We start from the raw sequence: 20,350 nt of genomic DNA on the forward strand, positions 1-20,350 counted from the left end.
CTATGTCTAAATGATAAAGCATTATACAAAGTTAGAGATGGACCGAATATGGGTATTGATTGGAAAGCATTCAAAGTCAAAGGTACAATTTAAGTTGATCACTGTGGAGCATTAACAGGCTGTGCATCTCTCTGGATGCTGCTGAGGTTCACTTTACCTGGCTCTTGTGTAATGCATGACATGCATTAAGGCATTAACCTCATTTCATCATGCCCAAGAGAGGGATTTATGTTACTCTGCTTTCAAAACTCCAAGACTGGTCAAAGCAGGTGCACACTGATACTTCAACAGCTGCCTGTTTCAAAATCTCATGGTACAATAATACCTTGGTAACAAGTCATTGGTAAGGTTGAAAAAACAAACAAAAAGAAAACAAAAGGATCCAAACAGCTAATAAAGATATCAGCATCTATTAGCCAGCACCTTTTTGCACAATGAGGGACACATGTTCAAAAAGGTGTGCATTAGGCTTAAAAAAATTTAAACTTATACTTTGACTCCAACATGTTTAATGAATTTCTAAAACCTTCATTTTTCACCACTGAGCATAGCTTGTGATCTGTTGATCCCTTCGGCTTTTGTGGGGAAGTTGGATTGTGAACACTTCCTTAAGAGTCTTTTTCCCAGAGAGATGATTTGCCAAGTGACTCCTCATGTTACTCATGCTCCCTTTCAAGTGTGTCCAGCAGTGCCTGCATATTGTTTTTGTCTGTCACCTTTTCTCCTTTCTCATTTATTGACACTTGGAAACCAAAATGCTTCCACACGTTGGGTTTAAAAGTCACTGAAGCCTCTCAAAAACTTTGTCACTCGGTTCTACCTTCACCACTCGTAGCATCCCCCATCTTTGTGCTGTTAGATCAAGCGAGTAAGTGGAGCGCAAAGGATGATGGATACACAAGGCCAGTGCACTAAAAAAACTTCTCTTTTTGCCCTAAAGACCTATTGGTTAAAACTGTCACATGTCCACGACAACACGAAGACGCTTCTGTCACTGCGATACCGCAAAATTAACAATACCTTCACACCAAATCTTCCCAATTCTTTGATCTGAAGTGGGCTTAAGAGGGCCATATCTGACCAAAAGTAGTCAATATCAGTGAGCAAGCCTATGTATGAGTTGTATTTTGACATGATGACATTTGTATAAAAGGTAACCATGCTCTCTGGGCCTTGTGTGAGTGCATCCTAAAGCAACGTTCAATCTGATGTAATTGGTCCATCCGATCTCTGCAGGTAACCATGACATGTGTGGGGTGGAGCTGCGTATTGAAGAACTGAGACATCACTACAGGGTTGAACATGCTGTCGCTGAAGGGGCCAAAAATGTGCTACGGCTCCTGGGGGCCAGTAAGGTTCAAGACAAGAAAGCCTTGTCAGAGGTAAGACTTGAGAAATCGTACAATTTTACAAGTATGCTACTTTTGTAACATTTAATTCAAATTGCATGATTTATGTAAGGTGCCTGAATGAGATAAGATTTCTCATTATGGCTCCAGTGTTGACAGAGGATACTATCACCTTTTCAGCTTCATTTAAATCTTTTCTGCATTCAGTATCATCTGAATGGCATCTAAAATAGCAAAATAGTATATTTACAGCACCATCTAAGAACTTTTTCTGCTGTGTCCATTGTTAAAACAGTCATTTAATTGTTTGTTTTTTTCCAATCTAAGGATAATATTTGCAATAAGTGAACTATTTCAAATTCAAAGGGTAAAATTGAATCAGAGGATTTTTTAAGTATATTGCAGTTGTAGCCTGTTTCAATATTTCTGATGAATTATACTTTTATACTTTTAGTGTGTCTCACTGTATAAATGGAGCTGAGATAAGTCAAGAGAGACTGATCCCCTTCTTGACGTTTGTGGATGTCTGTGTATATAAAAGCTGCTCTGTGACTTTGCTCTGCAGGCTCAATCTCGTCTGAGCGAAGCATCTCAGCACTTAGACCTGCTGAGGGACTCTTTGGACCAGCGTCTTGCAGAGTTGCCAGAGGACCATCCCAAAGCCAACATTATCAAAGAGGAGCTAGTACTGGCCTCTTCTCCTGCCTTCAGCTCACGCCACGGAGCCCCCTACCTCCACAACCAGTACAGCACCCTCAACAAACCATCACCTCTCACTGGTACGTCAAATGAAGCAAAGCTGTGCAGACATGGAGAGGGATCTACAGTAAAGCTATCACTCAAAAATAAAGAGAGCAGTATCCATGATCTCTTAACTGTATTTTAATTAGAGGTACAAATTCAAACTGTGCATGTAATGATATACTAACGAGCAGCTACTAAAGGAAACTATGAGGAAAAACTAAGGTCTTCTGTGAGTATCTGTGGAGCTTTTTTAATTATCAATAAGACGTTTTTTTTTCCAATAAAACAACAAATCAAGTCAAATTAGTTGATTGTAACCAACTTGGTTTCAGGATCAAGTCTCACCTTTTTATAAATCATAACAAACTATAACACTTCTTCAAACAGGAGTTTATTTACTTATTTATTTGTTTTGATAACATAAAGCATTTACACAAACAAATGAAAAAAAACTCAACAAAAGAATCCAAGAAGACATGGGGAAAAAGGGTGAAAGAAATGGAAAAAACAGTCTAAGGAAGAACAAGCGGCATGATGATGTAAAAGGAAATAAAAGCAACAAAAAGGATGTCAAGGAGAATACAAGTTGTGAGGTTTTACAAAGTGCTCTGGAAAAAATAGTCACTGACTCTGCATACCTCAGGCTCATCTTTCAAAGCCAAGGTATTCTGGTGGTCAGCCTTTTTAGACAAATCATCACATCCAAACTATTATGGAAAAAACATGAAGACAGTATAACTTATTCATTAACACAATTTGTATGAAATATGTTAGGGTATACACATGCATTTTTTACTTAAAGTTATACAAGTGAAAAGCACTGATGTCTGAGCAGTTCAGTTGCACCCTGTATACTGAGGCCGTAGTCCTCCAAGCAGGTGACCTTGGTTCAAGTCTGGCCTGTGGCTCAATCTGTATGTCATTCCTCTCTGTCTCTTGGTTTCTTGCTTTACCACTGTCCTATCTAACAAGAGATAAAAGCCCCAAAACTCTCTTTAGAAGGATGCTGATAGTAAATTATAGTGACATAACACTGCAGTATGAAATCAGGTCATTCCTTTCTTTAAAGAACACATCAGTTCAAATGAACCTTAAGCATTTGATGCTTTAAAGAGCAATGTGATTTTCCTGTGTTTTAACAAAAATTGTGGGCTGAGAGTAACATTTCCCATTAAGATTGATTTAAATTTGCTCCACATATTTATTTATAGAAGAAGAATGAATGCATGTCCGCATATGTTTTACAAAATGTAAAATGTGAAATGAAGTAAAATGTAGAACTTTATTTTAGCTCTAGCTCTAGCATATGCCACTCTGTGTTTACACATATCTACATGAGTTTTAGTTCATGTAGTTGTAGTCTTTTAGTTTTGTGTACAGAGTGCATAATGGTTGGCATGGATTTTTAGGTTGCTTATCATGATTGCTGTTTTTGTCCAACCAAAAGTCTCTTTAAAGGAGTAGGCATTAGAGTTTACATGTATGCATTATTTTGTCGATTAGTAAATGCAGATTTATTTCTGTATCCAGAGATGCTTAAGTCTTGATTAATTTATCTACCAACATGTGTTTCTGCCTTCAGCTTTAAATGGCTGACTTGTTTCCTTCTGACTTCAGGGACCTTACAGGTGAAGCTGCTGGGCTGTGTGGGGTTGTTAGAGGCGGTTCCTGGTCGGAATAAAGGGACTGCTGTCATGCTTCCATGCTACAGCCCGGGAGACACCCGGTCCTTCATGAGAGGGAGTAAGGGACTGTACGGACGGAGCGGCTCAGTCAGTGGGAAGACTCCTAGCAAGACAGACGAGCTCTGCTGTAAGTGGTTCAGTGGTTGGATTAGTGGACATGCGTGTTTCAATAGGACTTTCATATATCCATATAAAACAATAACTGCTGTTCAGTACTTTGCAGTATGAAATATTATTAAAGCAGTTAAGGCTTAATATTGTTCAGCAGAAGGTTTAAGGCAGTGGTTCTCAACTAGTGGGTCGGGATTCAAAAGTGGGTTACAGGGTCTATGATGGACGGAAGCCTTGAGTAGACATATATCCTTATTTTTAATTCTACTTCTTTTACTTCTTTTTGCCATGATATGAAGTAAATTTTGTTTGTTTTCTTTAGATCCTGATTTATTTAGACCTTAATCTTATAAAGTTTCCATTAGCATGGGAAACAGTGATATATACAATGTCTGCATGCACGTTTCCCCAGGATTTTTGTGATGATGTGCCTTTTAAGCATGTTTATTTTGTTCTGTTTTTAATCATAAGTGCATTTTTTTCTATAAAAAAGTCCAAATTAAAACATTTTGCATCAAATGGATTTGAATGGTTGGAAATTTTCTGAAATTTGGGTTAAGATTTCTCATAAATGAGGCAGTGTCTGAGGCCAGACAGCTGAGAGCCACTGGTTTAAGGCCTTTCTTGTATTTTATTATGTATATGAGCTGTTTGTCTCCTTCACTTTACATTTGTATGGTAGGGCACTGCAGAGCTCACGCATAATTGCACAGCAGCATCAGCATATTTTGCTAAATAGCCTCAGTAACCTGAGTGTGCAGCTCACAGCCAGCTTTCTTTAAGGTCTTGCAACTTCTGCAGTGTCTCCAAGGAAATTAATGACCATCATTAATCAATAGTAGCCTGTATTATTGTAGCGTGAACACAGAGTAGCTCTTATTTTCACAGCAGTCAGAGCTGAAGGGCCAGATACTGTATAGAAATGTCACCTATGGAGGAAATCTGTTTTACTCATGTGTGTGTGGTTGTGTGTGTAGCGGAGGTGAGTGCTGTGCTGAAGCTGGATAACACAGTGGTGGGCCAGACTGCATGGAGGACTGTGGGAGAACAGGCGTGGGATCAGACCTTTACAGTGGAGCTGGAAAGAGTCAGTAAACACACGAATGGACATAGCTTGCATGAATGTGTCATGTTAGTGAAGTCACAGTTCATTAATGTCTGACAAGTGTTGTGTGTGTTTCAGTCGAGGGAGATGGAGATTGCTGTTTACTGGAAGGACTACCGCTCACTGTGCGCTCTGAAGTACCTGAAGCTGGAGGAGTTCCTGGATAACCAGAAACATACAGTTCAGCTGGAGCTGGAGCCTCAGGGCCTGCTGCTGGCAGAGGTACACACATTTACACAAACATACAACCTGATATGAATAGACTCACACGCCTGAATCCCCCCAACAGTCAGTTTAACACACTGTTCAGTCAATGTTCTTTCTCATACAGAACATGGGATTGTGGTTGAATTGGCCACCACTGATGCAGCAGTGGGAGCAAATTGGGATTAAGTGTCTTACCTAAGGCCACACAATGACTGTGGCAGTTGGGCATCAAACCCATGTACTTTCCTTTGCGAGACAACCGACTCTGCCTACAGAGTCACAGTTGCCCCATACATCTGTAAGCTATAGTCCTAGCATATGCTTTAACTGAGTTTGTCAATGTACAGAGAAGGATTTTGTCTGGCACTCAGCCATGATTACAGTTTAGTATCAACAGTTTATTCCCAAAATCTGTCACCCTTTGAACAAAGCTGAGATTGGAGCTGCTTTACAACCTCCTTGCTACTGTGTTAGTGTAGCTGAACTAGTCTCAATGTCCCTTATTTTTCAGTCTGGTGTAGAAACCAGTGCAGATCCAGGTGCTGATTTCATCCATGACAGGGTCCATGTATTAGCGTATCTGGCCAATTACAGCATATTAATGACCAGGCGTTGATAAAATGTGATAACTGAAAACAATTTTAATTTGAATATCATGAGTTTATCCAGTCATGGTTTATATATTCATGATTAAAGATGGACCCATTATAATTATTTAGGGCCGATAGCGTCATGTTTCACCATGACAACAGATAAGAGTTTATTTATGTCAATAATAAATCTCTTCTCTGAATCAGGAGATAGATGTACTGAATGCCAGCATTAAATTGCTGTGACACAACAGATAAACTTCTGCCACTGACATCAGTTCATTCATGCAGATATTTGTCAAAAGAGCCAATACCAGAGTTTAGCAGATGCATCCCTGTTCATGTAAGACAACAAAGAAGAGAAGCTTCTCAAGCCTAGAGGTTTCTTTCATACTGTTTTAACGTTTAATAAATGGTGGCAAATGTGTTCACTGGTTTGTATTCAATTGGCATCTGTATCCAGATCTTATGCTAATTCAGCTCATCAAGACCCCACTCTACTTTCTCACAGGAATAAATTCGTTTTAGTAATAGCCTTATTTTGCAATTAGTTTTATTTTTTGTCAGAAAATATTTGGCAAACAGTGTCTATCAACACTGCCACAGAATGATTAAAAAATACTAAAACATACCAAAGCTGACTAGTTTATAGATTTAACCAAAAAAAAAAAAAACAGTACACAGATGCGAATTCTTGGGTTTCTTTTTTCAGACAACTAATTGTAGGAGATGTTTTTTTTTTACCTTGACATGCAGTCATCTGCAGCTTAGAACAGCATGTAAGGACACGTCACAGCGGTCAGCTGACACTACTGAGGAAGACTGCAGATGACAGTCGAAACATGTCAAGGTAAAAAAAACAAAAAAACAAAAAAAAAACATCTACTACAATTAGTTGTCTGAAAAAAGAAACCCAAAAATTAGATTTAGAATAAGAAGACAAAATGAACTTGCTGTATTTAGTACACAGATACATCAGTATGCATGATGCTTTAAAAACTACAAATAACCTCACAGACTCAAACGTGTTCATGTTCGTACCCCCACCCAACACACACACACACAAGCTGTCAAATGCACCTGTGCTGAAAATGCTGCTTTGATTTATCATACCTGAAAGGCTCAATTGTCCGATTGTGATGTCTGATAACACAGTGTGTGTGTGTCTGGGGGTGTGTGTAGGTGTGTGTGTGTGTGTTGATGGCATTTTTTTCATCTTGTGTTTCTGTGGTTTTCCCAGGTGACCTTCTTCAACCCAGTCATAGAGAGAGTTCCTCGTCTCCAGAGGCAGAAGAAGGTGTTTTCTAAGCAGCAAGGTGAGGACAAGATGGAGCAGAGAGGAAACAACTGGGGAACAGGCAGATGCTTAATATGAGTGTTTTTCTGATCTGCAGGCCAAGTGAATGAAGTTTACAGCAACATAAACTACAGCCTGCTTAAAAAAATAATAAAGCGAGAAAAGTAACTAGAAAGGGAGAACCATTATTGCTCAGAAGAGATTTTTAATTTAGCCAGCAGCACCATCTAGTGGTGAATAAACCCTTATGTTTCCCTATGGTGATCACATCAAATACAAGGTAGAAAGAATGCTTTATAAAACAACATTAAGAAGGACTTAAGAAAGGCATTAAGCTGGATTTGGAAAAATAATTTTGTGTCTAAGGTGACTGATAGGGATTGGTATATTTGGCTTCCAGATTTGGGGGGTTTTCGTAGAGTAAGTTGAATCCAAAAACACTCCTACTTGTTTAGTTTTTGTTGTTCTAAAGTAGTCTCAGCTGCAGAAAATGTGGGACTTTTAAATGTTTGACAATGGAGGTTTTCTCCATACATTTTCCATGACAGGACTGAAACGCAGCTCTGCTGATAATAAATCTTAAGAGATTCATATCGATTCTGTGACAGCATGATATTTGGTGCCCCTATTTATTAATTTACATTGCATTATGGCATTGTGGTAGTCTGTTAAGTGTTAAAAGGAATAATGAATAAGCCTTCAGGAGCCTTGAATAGGTGTTTAACAGTGTTCCTGTAAATCTTTATAAGTCTTAAACTGGATTTCTTAAATTTAAGGTCATAAAAAGTCTTAAGAGTCTTTTTCAAATATTTTTTCTCCTTGAACTATTACATTTTTAAAAATCTTTTTTTTTTTTTGGCTATTTGGTATCACTGTGCTGTATATTGATAGAAAGAGACATTACATGTGCCAGAAGTCATCAAATTTGGGTGTTTATGACCAAAGAATGTCTTTGTCCTCTATCAATTGACATTTCATTAACAGTGTTTTAAACCAGACAATTGAGCTCTGTTCAGTGCACCAAAAATCTCACATGCTTTCCATATTTTACCATTTTCCACACAAAAGAATGGTATTAATTTTTCTGAGTTCAGGCCTTGAAAAAGGTCTTAAAAAGTCTTACATTTCTTGAAAGTTTGTAGGAACCCTGGCTTAAATAAGATCTGATGAAAAATATCTAATATCCCATGCTGTACTAATTCTTAATGTGTGTTTCCAGGTAAAGCTTTCTTGCGTGCTCGCCAGATGAACGTGGATATTGGGACATGGGTGAGGTTGCTTCGAAATGCCATTCCCACCGCCAACAACTCGGGAACCTACAGTCCTCATGCACACAGCCTGACTCTTAACTCTGGGTGAGACACATACACACCCCTCTTAGTCTTATGGAACATCTGCGTGGATTGTTTGATAGCTGTCAGTCTCACTGTGCTATCAAACACAGCGGCACTCCTTGAACCTCGTTCCTTGTGTTTCCTGGCAAAGTTTAAAGCATGTGATGCTTTCTCTGCCCCACATCTAACAACCCCTCTGTTTGTCGTCATTTGTCTGTCTGCATCATCATGTTGTTTGTCTGTTTGTGTGTCTGTGAATTTTTCAGGGAGGTCTCAGTGGAGAAGTTGAGTTTGGACAGCGACTCTCCGATGAGGGGAGATTACAAGAGAGACATGGACACTCATACCCCGGTGAGACAGACACCCTGTTCACACAATCCATTAACAGGGATGTATATCCGATTTGAGCATTCGGATACCAAGTGGTAATCCTTAATGCTTTGTGTGGACGTACCTCAGACTGCGTACTGATAACGATTTGATATCAAATACCTCAGACTGCATACGGAGGTGGCCTGGGGTGCCCTCATCTGAACTGGATAGGTTGTGTAGATGCAATGCATACTGGCAAGCATTAACAACTGCCCCATCAACTGACATGACCCGCAGTATTCTGCTTGTAAACATAAAGCAAGGCTTTATTTATGTCCATCCTGCTTTGCTTGTAATTATGGGAATAGCAGCTTTTTTTTAGAGACCTTGACTGTTTGGCTCAGTCAGTAATAAGAGCTGGTCTTTATCCCAAACAGGTCTTTTTTTGGCACCATTTTACCCTTTTTACATCTTTAAAACTGCAACAAAAACGGGGAAAGAAGGAAACAATCTTTCAAATGGGAGCTGGCTCTCATTGCCCACAAAAGGAACCAGCTTGTAGAACCAGCTCATCCACAACTGACACATCACGACTCCCTGAATTGAGTTGTCTTTTCAGTCTGACAAGCCCCCCATAGGATTTGTTTGCTAAACAGTTTTTTTTACCATCCAGACTCGCTGCACACAGCAACTATTTCTTTTGTAATTTTATTATTTCAATGTTTTTTTTATTAGGGGACAGCATGTAGGGATATCAAGCCACAGTAAGATGGCCACGGAAATGATTTGACCGTTGAAGTGACCATTGTTTGCATAAGAGGCAAAGAAGTGAGTTCTGATATAAGCTCGTCACTGAATACGTATTGTTATCCATAATATGGACGAATATACTGAAGTACAGTCACTTTTAAATGCTCAAGACACATCACTATTAAAAGATGTAAACAGGGCAAAAAAGAGGAGGCACAGGAAATGATGATGTATTAGTTAAGGAGGAAGGTAGACCGTAGTAAATCCAGCCTATTAGCTTTTGGAAGAATGAAATATTTGGTGTATTTTATTTATCAAGGGACAGTGTGCAATGACAATGATCATTCATGCATAGCAAAATGAAAACATGGTTGCACCAGATTTTGTGAGTTGCCAATTTCCACCCATAGTCCCACAATTGTATAAAAGTAATAAAGTTGTCAAAAATTTTCACAGATGTATTTTAAATTGATAGATTGGTTCCAGATACTGAGGCCTAAACCACTAGATAAATAAAACCACAGATAAACTGTATTCTATGAGATATATGAAGTGCAAAACATTATCATAAACTGACCAGGTTGCAATAGCAGCAATTTCAACCTACAGGAAGGCAATAGTTGTAGCATGAACAAGACACAATCACAACATTATATCATGCCTAAAATGCAACAATTGGGGAAAAAAGTAACCAAAATTCATTAGTGGCAATATGAGCTACCAAGATTTAGTAGTTTCATTATTAAATTACCAAGCTACAACAGCAGCATATTGAAATGATTAAACTATATTAACTGCATGACAGAGAGACCAGGATATAACAACTACTTCATAATGTGACTAAGATACTACTGTGGATTCCCTGCTCTGCAGAAGAAGCTGCGGGTGCACACATCAGAGGTAGTGGGTGCTAGATTTAAAAAGATCAGTGCTGACAGGACTGATTACTCAGAACCCAGTTTTTAACACTGTTGGTGAAACTTTGACGATGAATAATGAATTTGTGTGAAAGTTTATTCATTCTTTAACAGCCCTATATGAGAAAGCTGTCTGAAAAAGGACAGAGCATCAATTTGGTTTGTTGCAAATATGGGAATATGTGTTTAACATAAAGGTAAAGCTTCATATGAACATTTTAGACACTTTAATCACTAAAATTGTCTTTTATAAGACAAAGCAGCCGTGATTTAGGTCAAGGTTTAATTTATTTTGAAGTGAAACACTGCAACAAAAGTTGGTGTTCCCTGTAAATAACAAGATAAGTTATGGGCACGCTGGTAGTCGAGTGGTTAAGGTGCACGCTATGTATGCGGGCGGCCCGGGTTCAAGTCTGGCCTGTGGCACCACTTCCCGCATGTCTCTCCCCGCTCTCTTCCCTGTTTCCGAGTCTATCCACTGTCCTCTATCTAATAAAGTCATGAAAAGGCCCAAAAATAAATCTTAAAAAAAAAAAAAAAGAAAAGTTATAGTAATCTAAACACACTTTTTTATAAATTATTAGATAAGTGCTTTGACATACAGGCTAAAATTTTTTAAAAGAAAATACAAGGCAAGGCAAAATAAGGTTATACTTGGTATGAATTAAGACCAAGAGGACCAAAGAATACAAAGAAAACTGGGTAGGTGCAAATACATGAAACAGGAAGCAAAAAAGCAGTAAAGAGTGGCATATACAAAGTAATAAAATCAAGAGAAAGATATGACTAGGCGCTTGACAAAATTGATATTACCAAAAGCAAAACAAATCTGGACATTGTTATTTAGCAAGAGGCAGTCTTTTATGTGATGCAAACAGAAGGGATTTAGTTTTATAGAGTTAATCTGGTTTTATCTTTAGTTGTTAATTTGCAGTCAGTGAGCACTCTTAGGATTTCTTATGACATGGTTTCATTCAGTGGGATCAAGTCAAGAGGAGACAGGATGTCAATTGACAGTCCACACCTTTACCCCCTGTTAAAGTGGTACTGTCCTGAGAATGAGCTCTAAATGTTCATTCTGTCACAACCGAACTGTTGTCATGAAATCACGTGTCTCTTGTCCTTCCTCTTGTCTCCTTGCATCCTCCTGTCTCTGCATGTCTCTCTGTCTTCTCCTTTGTGTCTTTCCTCACACGTCCCTCATCAGGACCGACCGCCAGTCATCGAGCCCTTCTCCCCCCCAGACATCACCCCTGAGTGCCCTGTCCGAACCCCGTCTGTGAGCAGGTATACAAGCACGTTTTCACCCAGATGTATTCATTTTTTTATCCTGTGGTAAATTTCTTTGATATTGTTTCTACCATACTTAATAGCATTGTTTCACCTCAAAAATTTTGATTATTCATTGCACAAAAATATGACAATATTAACAAATGATGTTTGTTTATTCAGTTTAATGGTGACATCAAAATGTCAGCTGTGAAACAGGCCTTCCCACCACCATTTAATTCTCGCATCAGTCTAAAGAAATCTGTTGTATTCTCGGAAGTTTGTTTGATTTTCTGCCACAGCATTTAGATTTATGTTTTCACATTGTCTTTCCATCTATATGTGTGTGTGCTGGTAAATTCTTGAGTATAATATTTCAAGAATGCCTTAAATTGATTTCTTTAAGTCTTGCTAAAACTTTCGCTTTGACTCTCAAATGCACTTACAAAGGATTTTGTGGTCAAAGATCACTGTGAAAGTCGAGAATTGTATTGTTAATTGTGACAGTTTCATACAGGCATAAATAACTGAGGGATACAACGTTTCCCCAGAAAATCAAAGACCGTGTGGAAAAGGAATGGTGATATATTTCCCATCCTAATCCTTTTCCTATTTTTGTGAAGACAGTATCACAGGAATGCCTGAAGGAAATGTTTTCACATTGGGTACATCCTCCAACCTGTCCTCAAGGATGATCTTAAGAGACTTAGGTGTTCAAAAGATGTATTTAACGACATGTCTGTTAGTCTGGTGAACGCAATAGCTCCATATAATGACAGTTACACTATTATTCTTTGGAAATCACTGATTCATATAAAGTTTAAATCCTAGATGTTATCATACTAAGTCTTTTGTTTTTAGTGTCCTACTTATGTGTTTGTTTTTCTCCAGTAAGCAGAAGAAAGGTCCTCTGTCTCTGCAAGACTTCAGGCTCATTGCTGTGTTGGGGAGAGGACACTTTGGGAAGGTAATTTATGACCAATTAATTTTATAATGTAATTTTTTTCATGTGTTAAACAGATACTAAATCAGGGCCCTTAATGCCAGTACAAACCCAAATAGCCTCACATGAGCTTCTTTCAACAAAGGTTTCATTCTGACAGTTTCCTAGAAATAAGGGGAGAAAAAAGCAAGCAGAAAACCATGCATAAAGGACAATTTATGAATTGTCCTTTTGTGCTCTTATGTCATCTAGTGCGGTGTTTGTATGCATGGTTTGATCAAGTATTTTTCTCACAACAGGAGTGTAAACAGCAAGAGTTAGGCTTGGAGGCTTGATTCATGCAATCCAAACCTTCTTTTTTTTATTGCCTTTAGGATAAACTTAAAACAGTCTCTGTTCTTTGTTAAAGTTTATTTGAAGTAAAATTTGTATTCTTTAACTGCAGGTTTTGCTGTCTGAATACAAGAAAACTGGCACGATGTACGCCATCAAAGCCCTGAAGAAAGGAGACATTATTGCTCGTGATGAGGTGGAGAGGTGTGTAATTACTTGTTTTGTTCTGGTGTTTGTCTAATTAGTTGCTGCTTTTCAGCTTTGAGCTCTAATTATGTGTATCACTGTATTTAATCACTGCTGCTGAGATTTAAATCACTGTGATTACAGTTTATCTGTGGGATAAGTGTGGGCATCCCATCAACCAGAATTATGATCTAATTATCTCTAAATGTCTCATTTTCCCTTCTATTTTTTCTTATATCTTCAAACTGTAATCTTTTCCATGTCTCTTTTATCTTCTTAATCCACCTACATCTCTCTTGTTAATTATCTTTTAACCTTTCATCTGCCTTCTCTTCTCTTGCATCTTCTACTCTCCCTCCTCATGCAGTTTAATGTGCGAGAAGCGCATCTTTGAGATCGTGAACATGTCACACCATCCCTTCCTGGTCAACCTGTTTGCATGCTTCCAGACTCCAGAGCATGTGTGCTTTGTGATGGAGTACACAGCAGGAGGCGACCTGATGATGCACATCCACACAGACGTTTTCACAGAGCCGCGAGCAGTGTATGTACAGCCTGATTATTTGTCTGAGAAAGTTTGAAAAGTCCCCATAGACTCTTTAAGAATATACTTTAATGCTATAAAAGCCTACCATGCTACTGTAAGAGCAGACCAATGTTCATTTTGGACGACTCATTCATGCCTCTGCTCCCCCCTCCTCTCCTGTTTGAGCATTGTCTGTGAGACAGAGTGGCAGACAAGTGCTGATGCAAACATGATTGTACAATCAATTTCAAGTAACAATTCATCCCTACAGAATCTACATAAAGATGTAGAATCTACAAAGAGTTGTGATTCTAAGCGTGTCAAGTTTTGTGGCTTCCATTAATGCCAATGGCATCTAGATTCCCTTACTATCTGAAATGCATCAGAAATAGTCAGTTTGACCTCCATTCAAAAGAGGCATTACATTTTAAAAGTTGTTTTCCCCCTCTTCATGACAGACCAGATAAAGCTTGACTTTGTACAAATCTGCATTATGATGTTATTTTTGGCAAACTATATATCCCATATTTTTTTTTTTTTTTTTTTTTTTTTTTTTTTTTTGGCTAATGCTGCTGATATGAGCGCCAATAACGCTGCTATGGGCTATGAACTGCATTCTACTGTTGACTTAAAAGTTGAGAGGTGCTACTTCAGGTTTTTATGAACAAAGAAATTATGATGCTTATGTTGCAGCCACCTCACAGAAAAAGAAGTCTTGCCTTGAAGTGGTTAAATATTAACTACTAGCTTCACTGGAGTAACTGAAACATTAACGTCCTTCCTCTGAGGTATTCACCATCTGCCAGACAGTAATTGCCATTAGGTTCCAAGACTGAGTAACAGCACACATCTAAGAATTCATACATTTGTTGTACTCTTGTGACAACACTTTATCATTATGCTCAGAGAAGCATGAAGGAAGTGTCCTATCATCTTATTGGGAACAAAGAGCTGGGAAAAACAAACATCATAACTCCACAGTATATTTACATAGATTGTATTTGATTTTTGCTATACTAATATTCAGGTTTTTGTATATTAAGCCTTTAGATGGCTATAACTATCTATGTCTATAACTTCAACATATTCCAGAACATGTAAAGCCAAAGCTCCACAGTATTTAGTGTAACACTTTTGGAGCTTATGAAGCATACAGTTAAAATATTTTAATTTTATACTTATTGTTGTATAGGTGCACATGTTGCATAATGAAAGAGCTATTATCCTGACTTCATGGTGTTTTTTTTGAGTCATTAGTTGGAGGGAACATTCCAAGAAATTCACAGTCCTCTTTCTTGGAAAAGCAAAACTTAAGTTATAATTTTTATGATCCATTAGAGGTCAGAGGTCGAACATGGCATTCTCAAAAAATACATTTGATAATGAAACTAAAGTAAGATCCATTGATTGTCTTTCTACAGAAGACTTATATCAATTTCAGCTGACCTTCACTACACATTACGTCTTCTGTCTCTCCCTCTGAGATCATTAGGAAGCATCTTTGTGTGGCCTCACACCAACAAAGTCCAGCGAAGATAGCCTACCATCGTAAATTATACATCTCTGTTGGTTTATATTAGGGAAAAGAAAGCTTTTTCTTTAATATCACTTGACTGATTTTAATTTTAAAGCCTGCTACTTTGACAGTCAACACAGTAGTAGGTTCTTTGTAGATAATGTCACACAGCAGCAGAAAGCACCCTTGGGGGCAAGAGGTGATAGAGAAAGAGGCCATGTTTTGAGTGCTTTGCCACGACTCTGCCAAGCATTTGAAGTGTGAAAGTATAAACATTCTTAATCATTAAGGGACTTTTGTGTCCTGAAAGAATTAAAATATTCAGGCAAAAAATTAAAAAAAAAATGTAAAGAACAGGGTGAAGGAAATCAAAAAGCCTCCGTCCAAAGCTAGGATAAGTGATGTCACACAGCATTTGGTCTGTTTCCATAGAGCAGTCTGGCTTGGTTCAGCACAGTTTTGCCATGGTTTAGCACATAAATCTCTGATCTTACCTGTGTTTCCAAAGCTGATGTGCATCTCACCAGCATCAGTCTCTTTTAAGAGATCCAGATAATTTGGCTCAGCTCAGTGAAGGAGGTTGTTTGACTCCCCAACAGCTCTCCATTTGGTAACAGTTTCGCTTTCTAAATGTTGGTTAAATAACGGCAAAGGATGGAGGAAAGGAAACATGTGCTCAAACAGGAGCTAGCTTCTACAGCTAATGTAAAAGAGCCATTTTTTTTATTAACGGCTCATCATCACCCAATTGCTTACCCTACATGGCTAATTCAGTTGAAAGTACATCACTGTTTCAATTAAAAGCATGTTTGTGAGAAAATTAGGATATTTTTATAAGCTAAAGGGGCTAAGCTAGCTGCTCAGCCCAGACACTAGCGGTTTTTAGGACTGAGTATTTGAGATATTGATCACCTCCACACCAGGTACAATTTTAAAATGTGGTAAAAATCTCTTTTTTGCTAAGTGAAGCAAAAAAGCCACGTCTGATGACAATTGGCTGTCCCCCACTTCCTGACCCCTAACAGGCATTCTGGATCATGTGATTGCAAACAACCTATAGTTTTTGTTGTGGGTTGTGTTCAGTACTGCACTAATCATCTCTTTATCCCTTTTTTCAAATCAGTCATTATGTTATTCTGATTTGTCCTCAGGTTTTATGCAGCCTGTGTAGTTCTTGGACTTCAGTTCCTCCACGACAATAAGATTGTGTACAGGTGAGTGAAGCACACACACACATAGCCTGTGTAGTCTAACTTTATGTGAGAAAGACACAAGTGTTGACTAAAGGAGCAACAGAACATCAAGGAAAAGAACCAACCATATCATTCTGTGATGAAGAGGTCTATTTGTGTTCGAAGTTTCCAGCCAAAGTTCTTGTTTGCTTTTGGAAATTTTAACCTTGAAGAGTTTATTATATGAAAACGAAATTATCAAACACTTTTTTATTGCCCATGATTTATCAAATTGTGAAAGCAGCTAGCATTTTTTTGTAGCTATTTGAGTGTTTGTTTTTGTATAATAAACTGTTTTTGTAACTGGTGAAACGCTGTAAAGAGACAGTGATTCTCACCGGCATATTTTCTTTCCCCCTCTCCTACAGAGACCTCAAGCTTGACAACCTGCTGCTCGACACAGATGGTTATGTGAAGATTGCTGACTTTGGATTGTGTAAAGAAGGTAGGTATCAGTGCTGCTGACAGATGAACTTATTTTATTTTGTATTTTTAACATCTCAAAATGCTTTCTGAGGTAAGGCGACAATTTTTTTATTTAGATTTTATCTGTCTGTGTTTTTAGGAATGGGCTTTGGGGACCGGACCAGCACTTTCTGTGGTACTCCAGAGTTTTTGGCCCCCGAGGTCCTGACAGATACGTCGTACACCAGGGCAGTGGACTGGTGGGGACTGGGGGTCCTCATCTACGAGATGTTGGTGGGAGAGGTGAGAACCAATGTACTCAAACACACTTAAACCTGGTACTCTGGAGTTATTAATTTCCCCTTGATCTCTGTACATCTCCCCTTTCTTAAGATAGAAAAAAGAGTTTATTTAAAATTCAAAAGTTGGGACAATAAACGTGACCTAAGTGTGTAAATAACAGGTTGGTTATTTTCCTGGATTTCTTTAGTTTTAAATGACTTATTTATATCCCTTCTCATCATTACAAATTGAAAGGATGTCCATAATCACATACAAATTCATGTGTTTGATAAGAAGTGTCTGTGTGCGTATGTGTAGTCTCCATTCCCAGGGGATGATGAAGAGGAGGTGTTTGACAGCATAGTGAATGATGAAGTCCGTTACCCACGCTTCCTCTCCACTGAGGCTATTGGCATCATGAGAAGGGTGAGGACACACAAATGCGCGCACAAATACACACTCTCTTGCCATCTTTATTGAACAATCAGTGACAAATGTAGCACATGCATATGAAACGCTTCATCAGCAACATAGCTGACAAACTGACACTTGCTCACATCAGAGGTAGCACACTGATGTTTAACTGCAGTTTCCTTACGTGTGTGTATTTGTGTGTTGTTTGAGCAGCTGTTGAGAAGAAACCCAGACAGAAGACTGGGCTCTGGTGAGAAAGATGCAGAGGAGGTGAAGAAGCAGCCATTTTTCAGAGTGAGTACACGGAGCATGTTTGTCAGTGGGGATGAGGAAGCATCATCTTTTTTTATTACTGGAGAGCAACAGATGGTCAAAAGAACTTTTCACCTTGATAATCTGAAACACATCTTCTTCTTTTTTTGGCACATTAAGGGAAATTATGACAAACACAAAAATATCAGTATTTTCCCTTTTTGAACCTTTTTTTCCAACAAAAAAATATTTTACAGTACAGTCACATGTTTAATAGCAACACAGGCAGATGTCTTTATAGGTAGTCCATGAGCCTAAATGTCCATACAATGGCCTTCATTTATCAGACGGATGTAGAAACCAGCGCAGATTTGGGTGTAGAAATCATATTAGAACAAGGTCCAAGTGTGATCCTGAAACGTGTGTATCTGGCCAATCACAGCTTTCGACTGACTAGTAATGCAGCAACTGATAGTTGTCATTTATAATCGGTTCAGCCAGCCTCACCCCCCCAGTTTACAACATCAAGGTACATACTATGGTAAAAATTAAAAATAAATAAATACTGCTCCTCTTATTATGGTGTCAATTTCCAGGTCAGAGAAGTAAAGAAATTAAATATTTGGGGAGTAAGAAGGGAATCAGAAACACCACGTGTGGAAGGAAATCAATTCAAATCAAATGTATTAAATTAATTCATACATTTGTCTCTTGTATAAACATATCATATATAACTTAAATATGACATTATCACAATTCTTTGCGTTCAGATTATAATATCATAAAATTCTTTACATTCGGGTTTTAAAAAACTTGGTCGGCAGGACCTAAATGAAAAGAGGCCAGCTTAAAGCTTCCCCAGACTGAGAAAAGAGTGGCCATGATACCTCAAGTGTTATAATCAATCCTCCTGTAAGTCTTTTAATTATTTCTTATGACATATTTTTCCCTTTTTCTCCAGAATGTGGACTGGGAGGCATTGCTGCAAAGGAAGGTGCCCCCTCCCTTCGTCCCCTCTATTGTTGGCAAGGAGGACGTCAGTAACTTTGATGAAGAGTTCACCACTGAAGCACCAACGCTCACACCTCCACGGGAGCCTCGCGTACTCTCCCGCAAAGACCAGGACAGTTTCCGAGACTTCGATTACGTCTCCGATCTCTGCTAGCGGGGCTGTTGGGTGGTTCGCAGACCTCAAGGAATGTTTCATTTTGAAGGCTTCCCAGCAGTTTTGTCGCGGCGGTCCAACCGTCTCCACTCACTTTCCATTAGTTACACTGTGAATGAATGCGAGGAGGCCAGCAGCTGTTGGTCTTTTTTGTGCTTCTGCAGCATTTTAAAGACGGAAGACTGAGAAATAAAAGCCTTGATGGGTACCTGATCGGGTGAAATGTCCTATCACAAAGGACAAACCAAGCCCTCCTTTCTCCAATCATTGTACAACACACCAGTGAGTTGTGTATCTTTGCCTTTAAAACACCTCCTCCCATCCTCTTATGTATCATTGTAGTCATGTGTAAAGCTGTGAGAGGAGGAGCTCACTCTTTCGTACTGTTGACTCTTTGAGGTTGCTGAACAGCCTCTTATACCAATGCCTTACATTTGTACATGTATTTGATCCACAGAAAAGCATTTTTGTTTTTAAATGTGTCCCTCTGAATGCGGGATAGATGATCAGATGTACTGCAGATAAAACTCTCCTTTAAGAGTTACATGACAGAGTAAAAACATAGATAAATGAGGGGTGAAATACGACTGACCTACGGGTAAAGGACCACTGTCTTACTTTTAAACTACATTTTAAAAAATGTGCTGCTTAGATTTTAACTTCTGCAACAGATATTACAAATGATGTGCAGAAAAGGTCATATTTATTAACAGCTGAATCTGCAATGCTTTGTTCAATACAACCATGTGTTTTTTTCCTTGTATCAGAGTAGAATAATGTGGGTTATTTGATAAAAACTGGTGTAGCTCATAGAAGAATCACAACCACCAGCATATAAAAGCTTCATTTCAACAAGGAAGTTTAGTGTCTTGAATTAAAAAAAAGAGAAAACAATAAGAAGTTAAAGTTTGCTTTGTGACACATTAATTCAAGCTGTTTTCACATATGCACTCCAGAAATTTTCTAGAAAGAGTCAGGTGGATTGCCTCTGAAATCCTACTGATATGAATTCTTGACAACACTGCTCACAGCAGGTGTTTTTACAATGCATTTCCATGACAGCAAACCCTGCCATCATTGATACATTCATACTGATACTGCGATTGCTTTATTCTGTCTGCTAGTTCCCATTATTTTACAGTTTTGTAACATGAGAAAGCATTGCAACAGCTACACATAAACACAGAGTGCTGCATTCCCCAGCTGTACTGCTGATCCTTTTCTCGACTCTGTGAAGTCTCTTACCTCAGAAACCAGCACAGAGGGGGCATAGCCCCCTGCTCCATTACCTTTCTGCAACGTTCATAATGGAAGTGAATGTCAGAGGGCTGTAAATATTCTGCCTTGAAACCGCACTGAGTGATCCTATTGGATGACTCCAGGCATTTATGAAGGGGAACAGCAAAAATTAGGAGGCAGCAGTAAA

The 20,350-nt window shown here is 38.6% G+C and overlaps 1 protein-coding gene across 2 annotated transcripts in view; it reads left to right on the forward strand.

The window, feature by feature from the left end:
• The window catches only part of pkn1a (protein kinase N1a), a 90,573-nt gene extending 70,625 nt beyond the window's left edge, over positions 1-19,948 (forward strand). For both annotated transcript variants that reach the window (XM_041784724.1, XM_041784723.1), the window contains exons 6-23: positions 1,237-1,382; positions 1,915-2,128; positions 3,711-3,905; positions 4,867-4,976; positions 5,073-5,216; positions 7,032-7,107; positions 8,308-8,443; positions 8,689-8,773; positions 11,609-11,688; positions 12,562-12,637; positions 13,059-13,150; positions 13,500-13,676; positions 16,326-16,388; positions 16,775-16,851; positions 16,972-17,114; positions 17,412-17,519; positions 17,721-17,801; positions 18,721-19,948. In XM_041784724.1, the coding sequence (XP_041640658.1) occupies positions 1,237-1,382; positions 1,915-2,128; positions 3,711-3,905; positions 4,867-4,976; positions 5,073-5,216; positions 7,032-7,107; positions 8,308-8,443; positions 8,689-8,773; positions 11,609-11,688; positions 12,562-12,637; positions 13,059-13,150; positions 13,500-13,676; positions 16,326-16,388; positions 16,775-16,851; positions 16,972-17,114; positions 17,412-17,519; positions 17,721-17,801; positions 18,721-18,924 (2,207 nt within the window). In that variant the 3' untranslated portion in view covers positions 18,925-19,948. The remainder of the gene's footprint in view (positions 1-1,236; positions 1,383-1,914; positions 2,129-3,710; positions 3,906-4,866; positions 4,977-5,072; positions 5,217-7,031; positions 7,108-8,307; positions 8,444-8,688; positions 8,774-11,608; positions 11,689-12,561; positions 12,638-13,058; positions 13,151-13,499; positions 13,677-16,325; positions 16,389-16,774; positions 16,852-16,971; positions 17,115-17,411; positions 17,520-17,720; positions 17,802-18,720) is intronic.
• Positions 19,949-20,350: the final 402 nt, after the last annotated feature.

Source organism: Cheilinus undulatus, linkage group 4, assembly GCF_018320785.1.
Source record: "Cheilinus undulatus linkage group 4, ASM1832078v1, whole genome shotgun sequence".
Taxonomy (NCBI): Eukaryota; Metazoa; Chordata; class Actinopteri; order Labriformes; family Labridae; genus Cheilinus; species Cheilinus undulatus.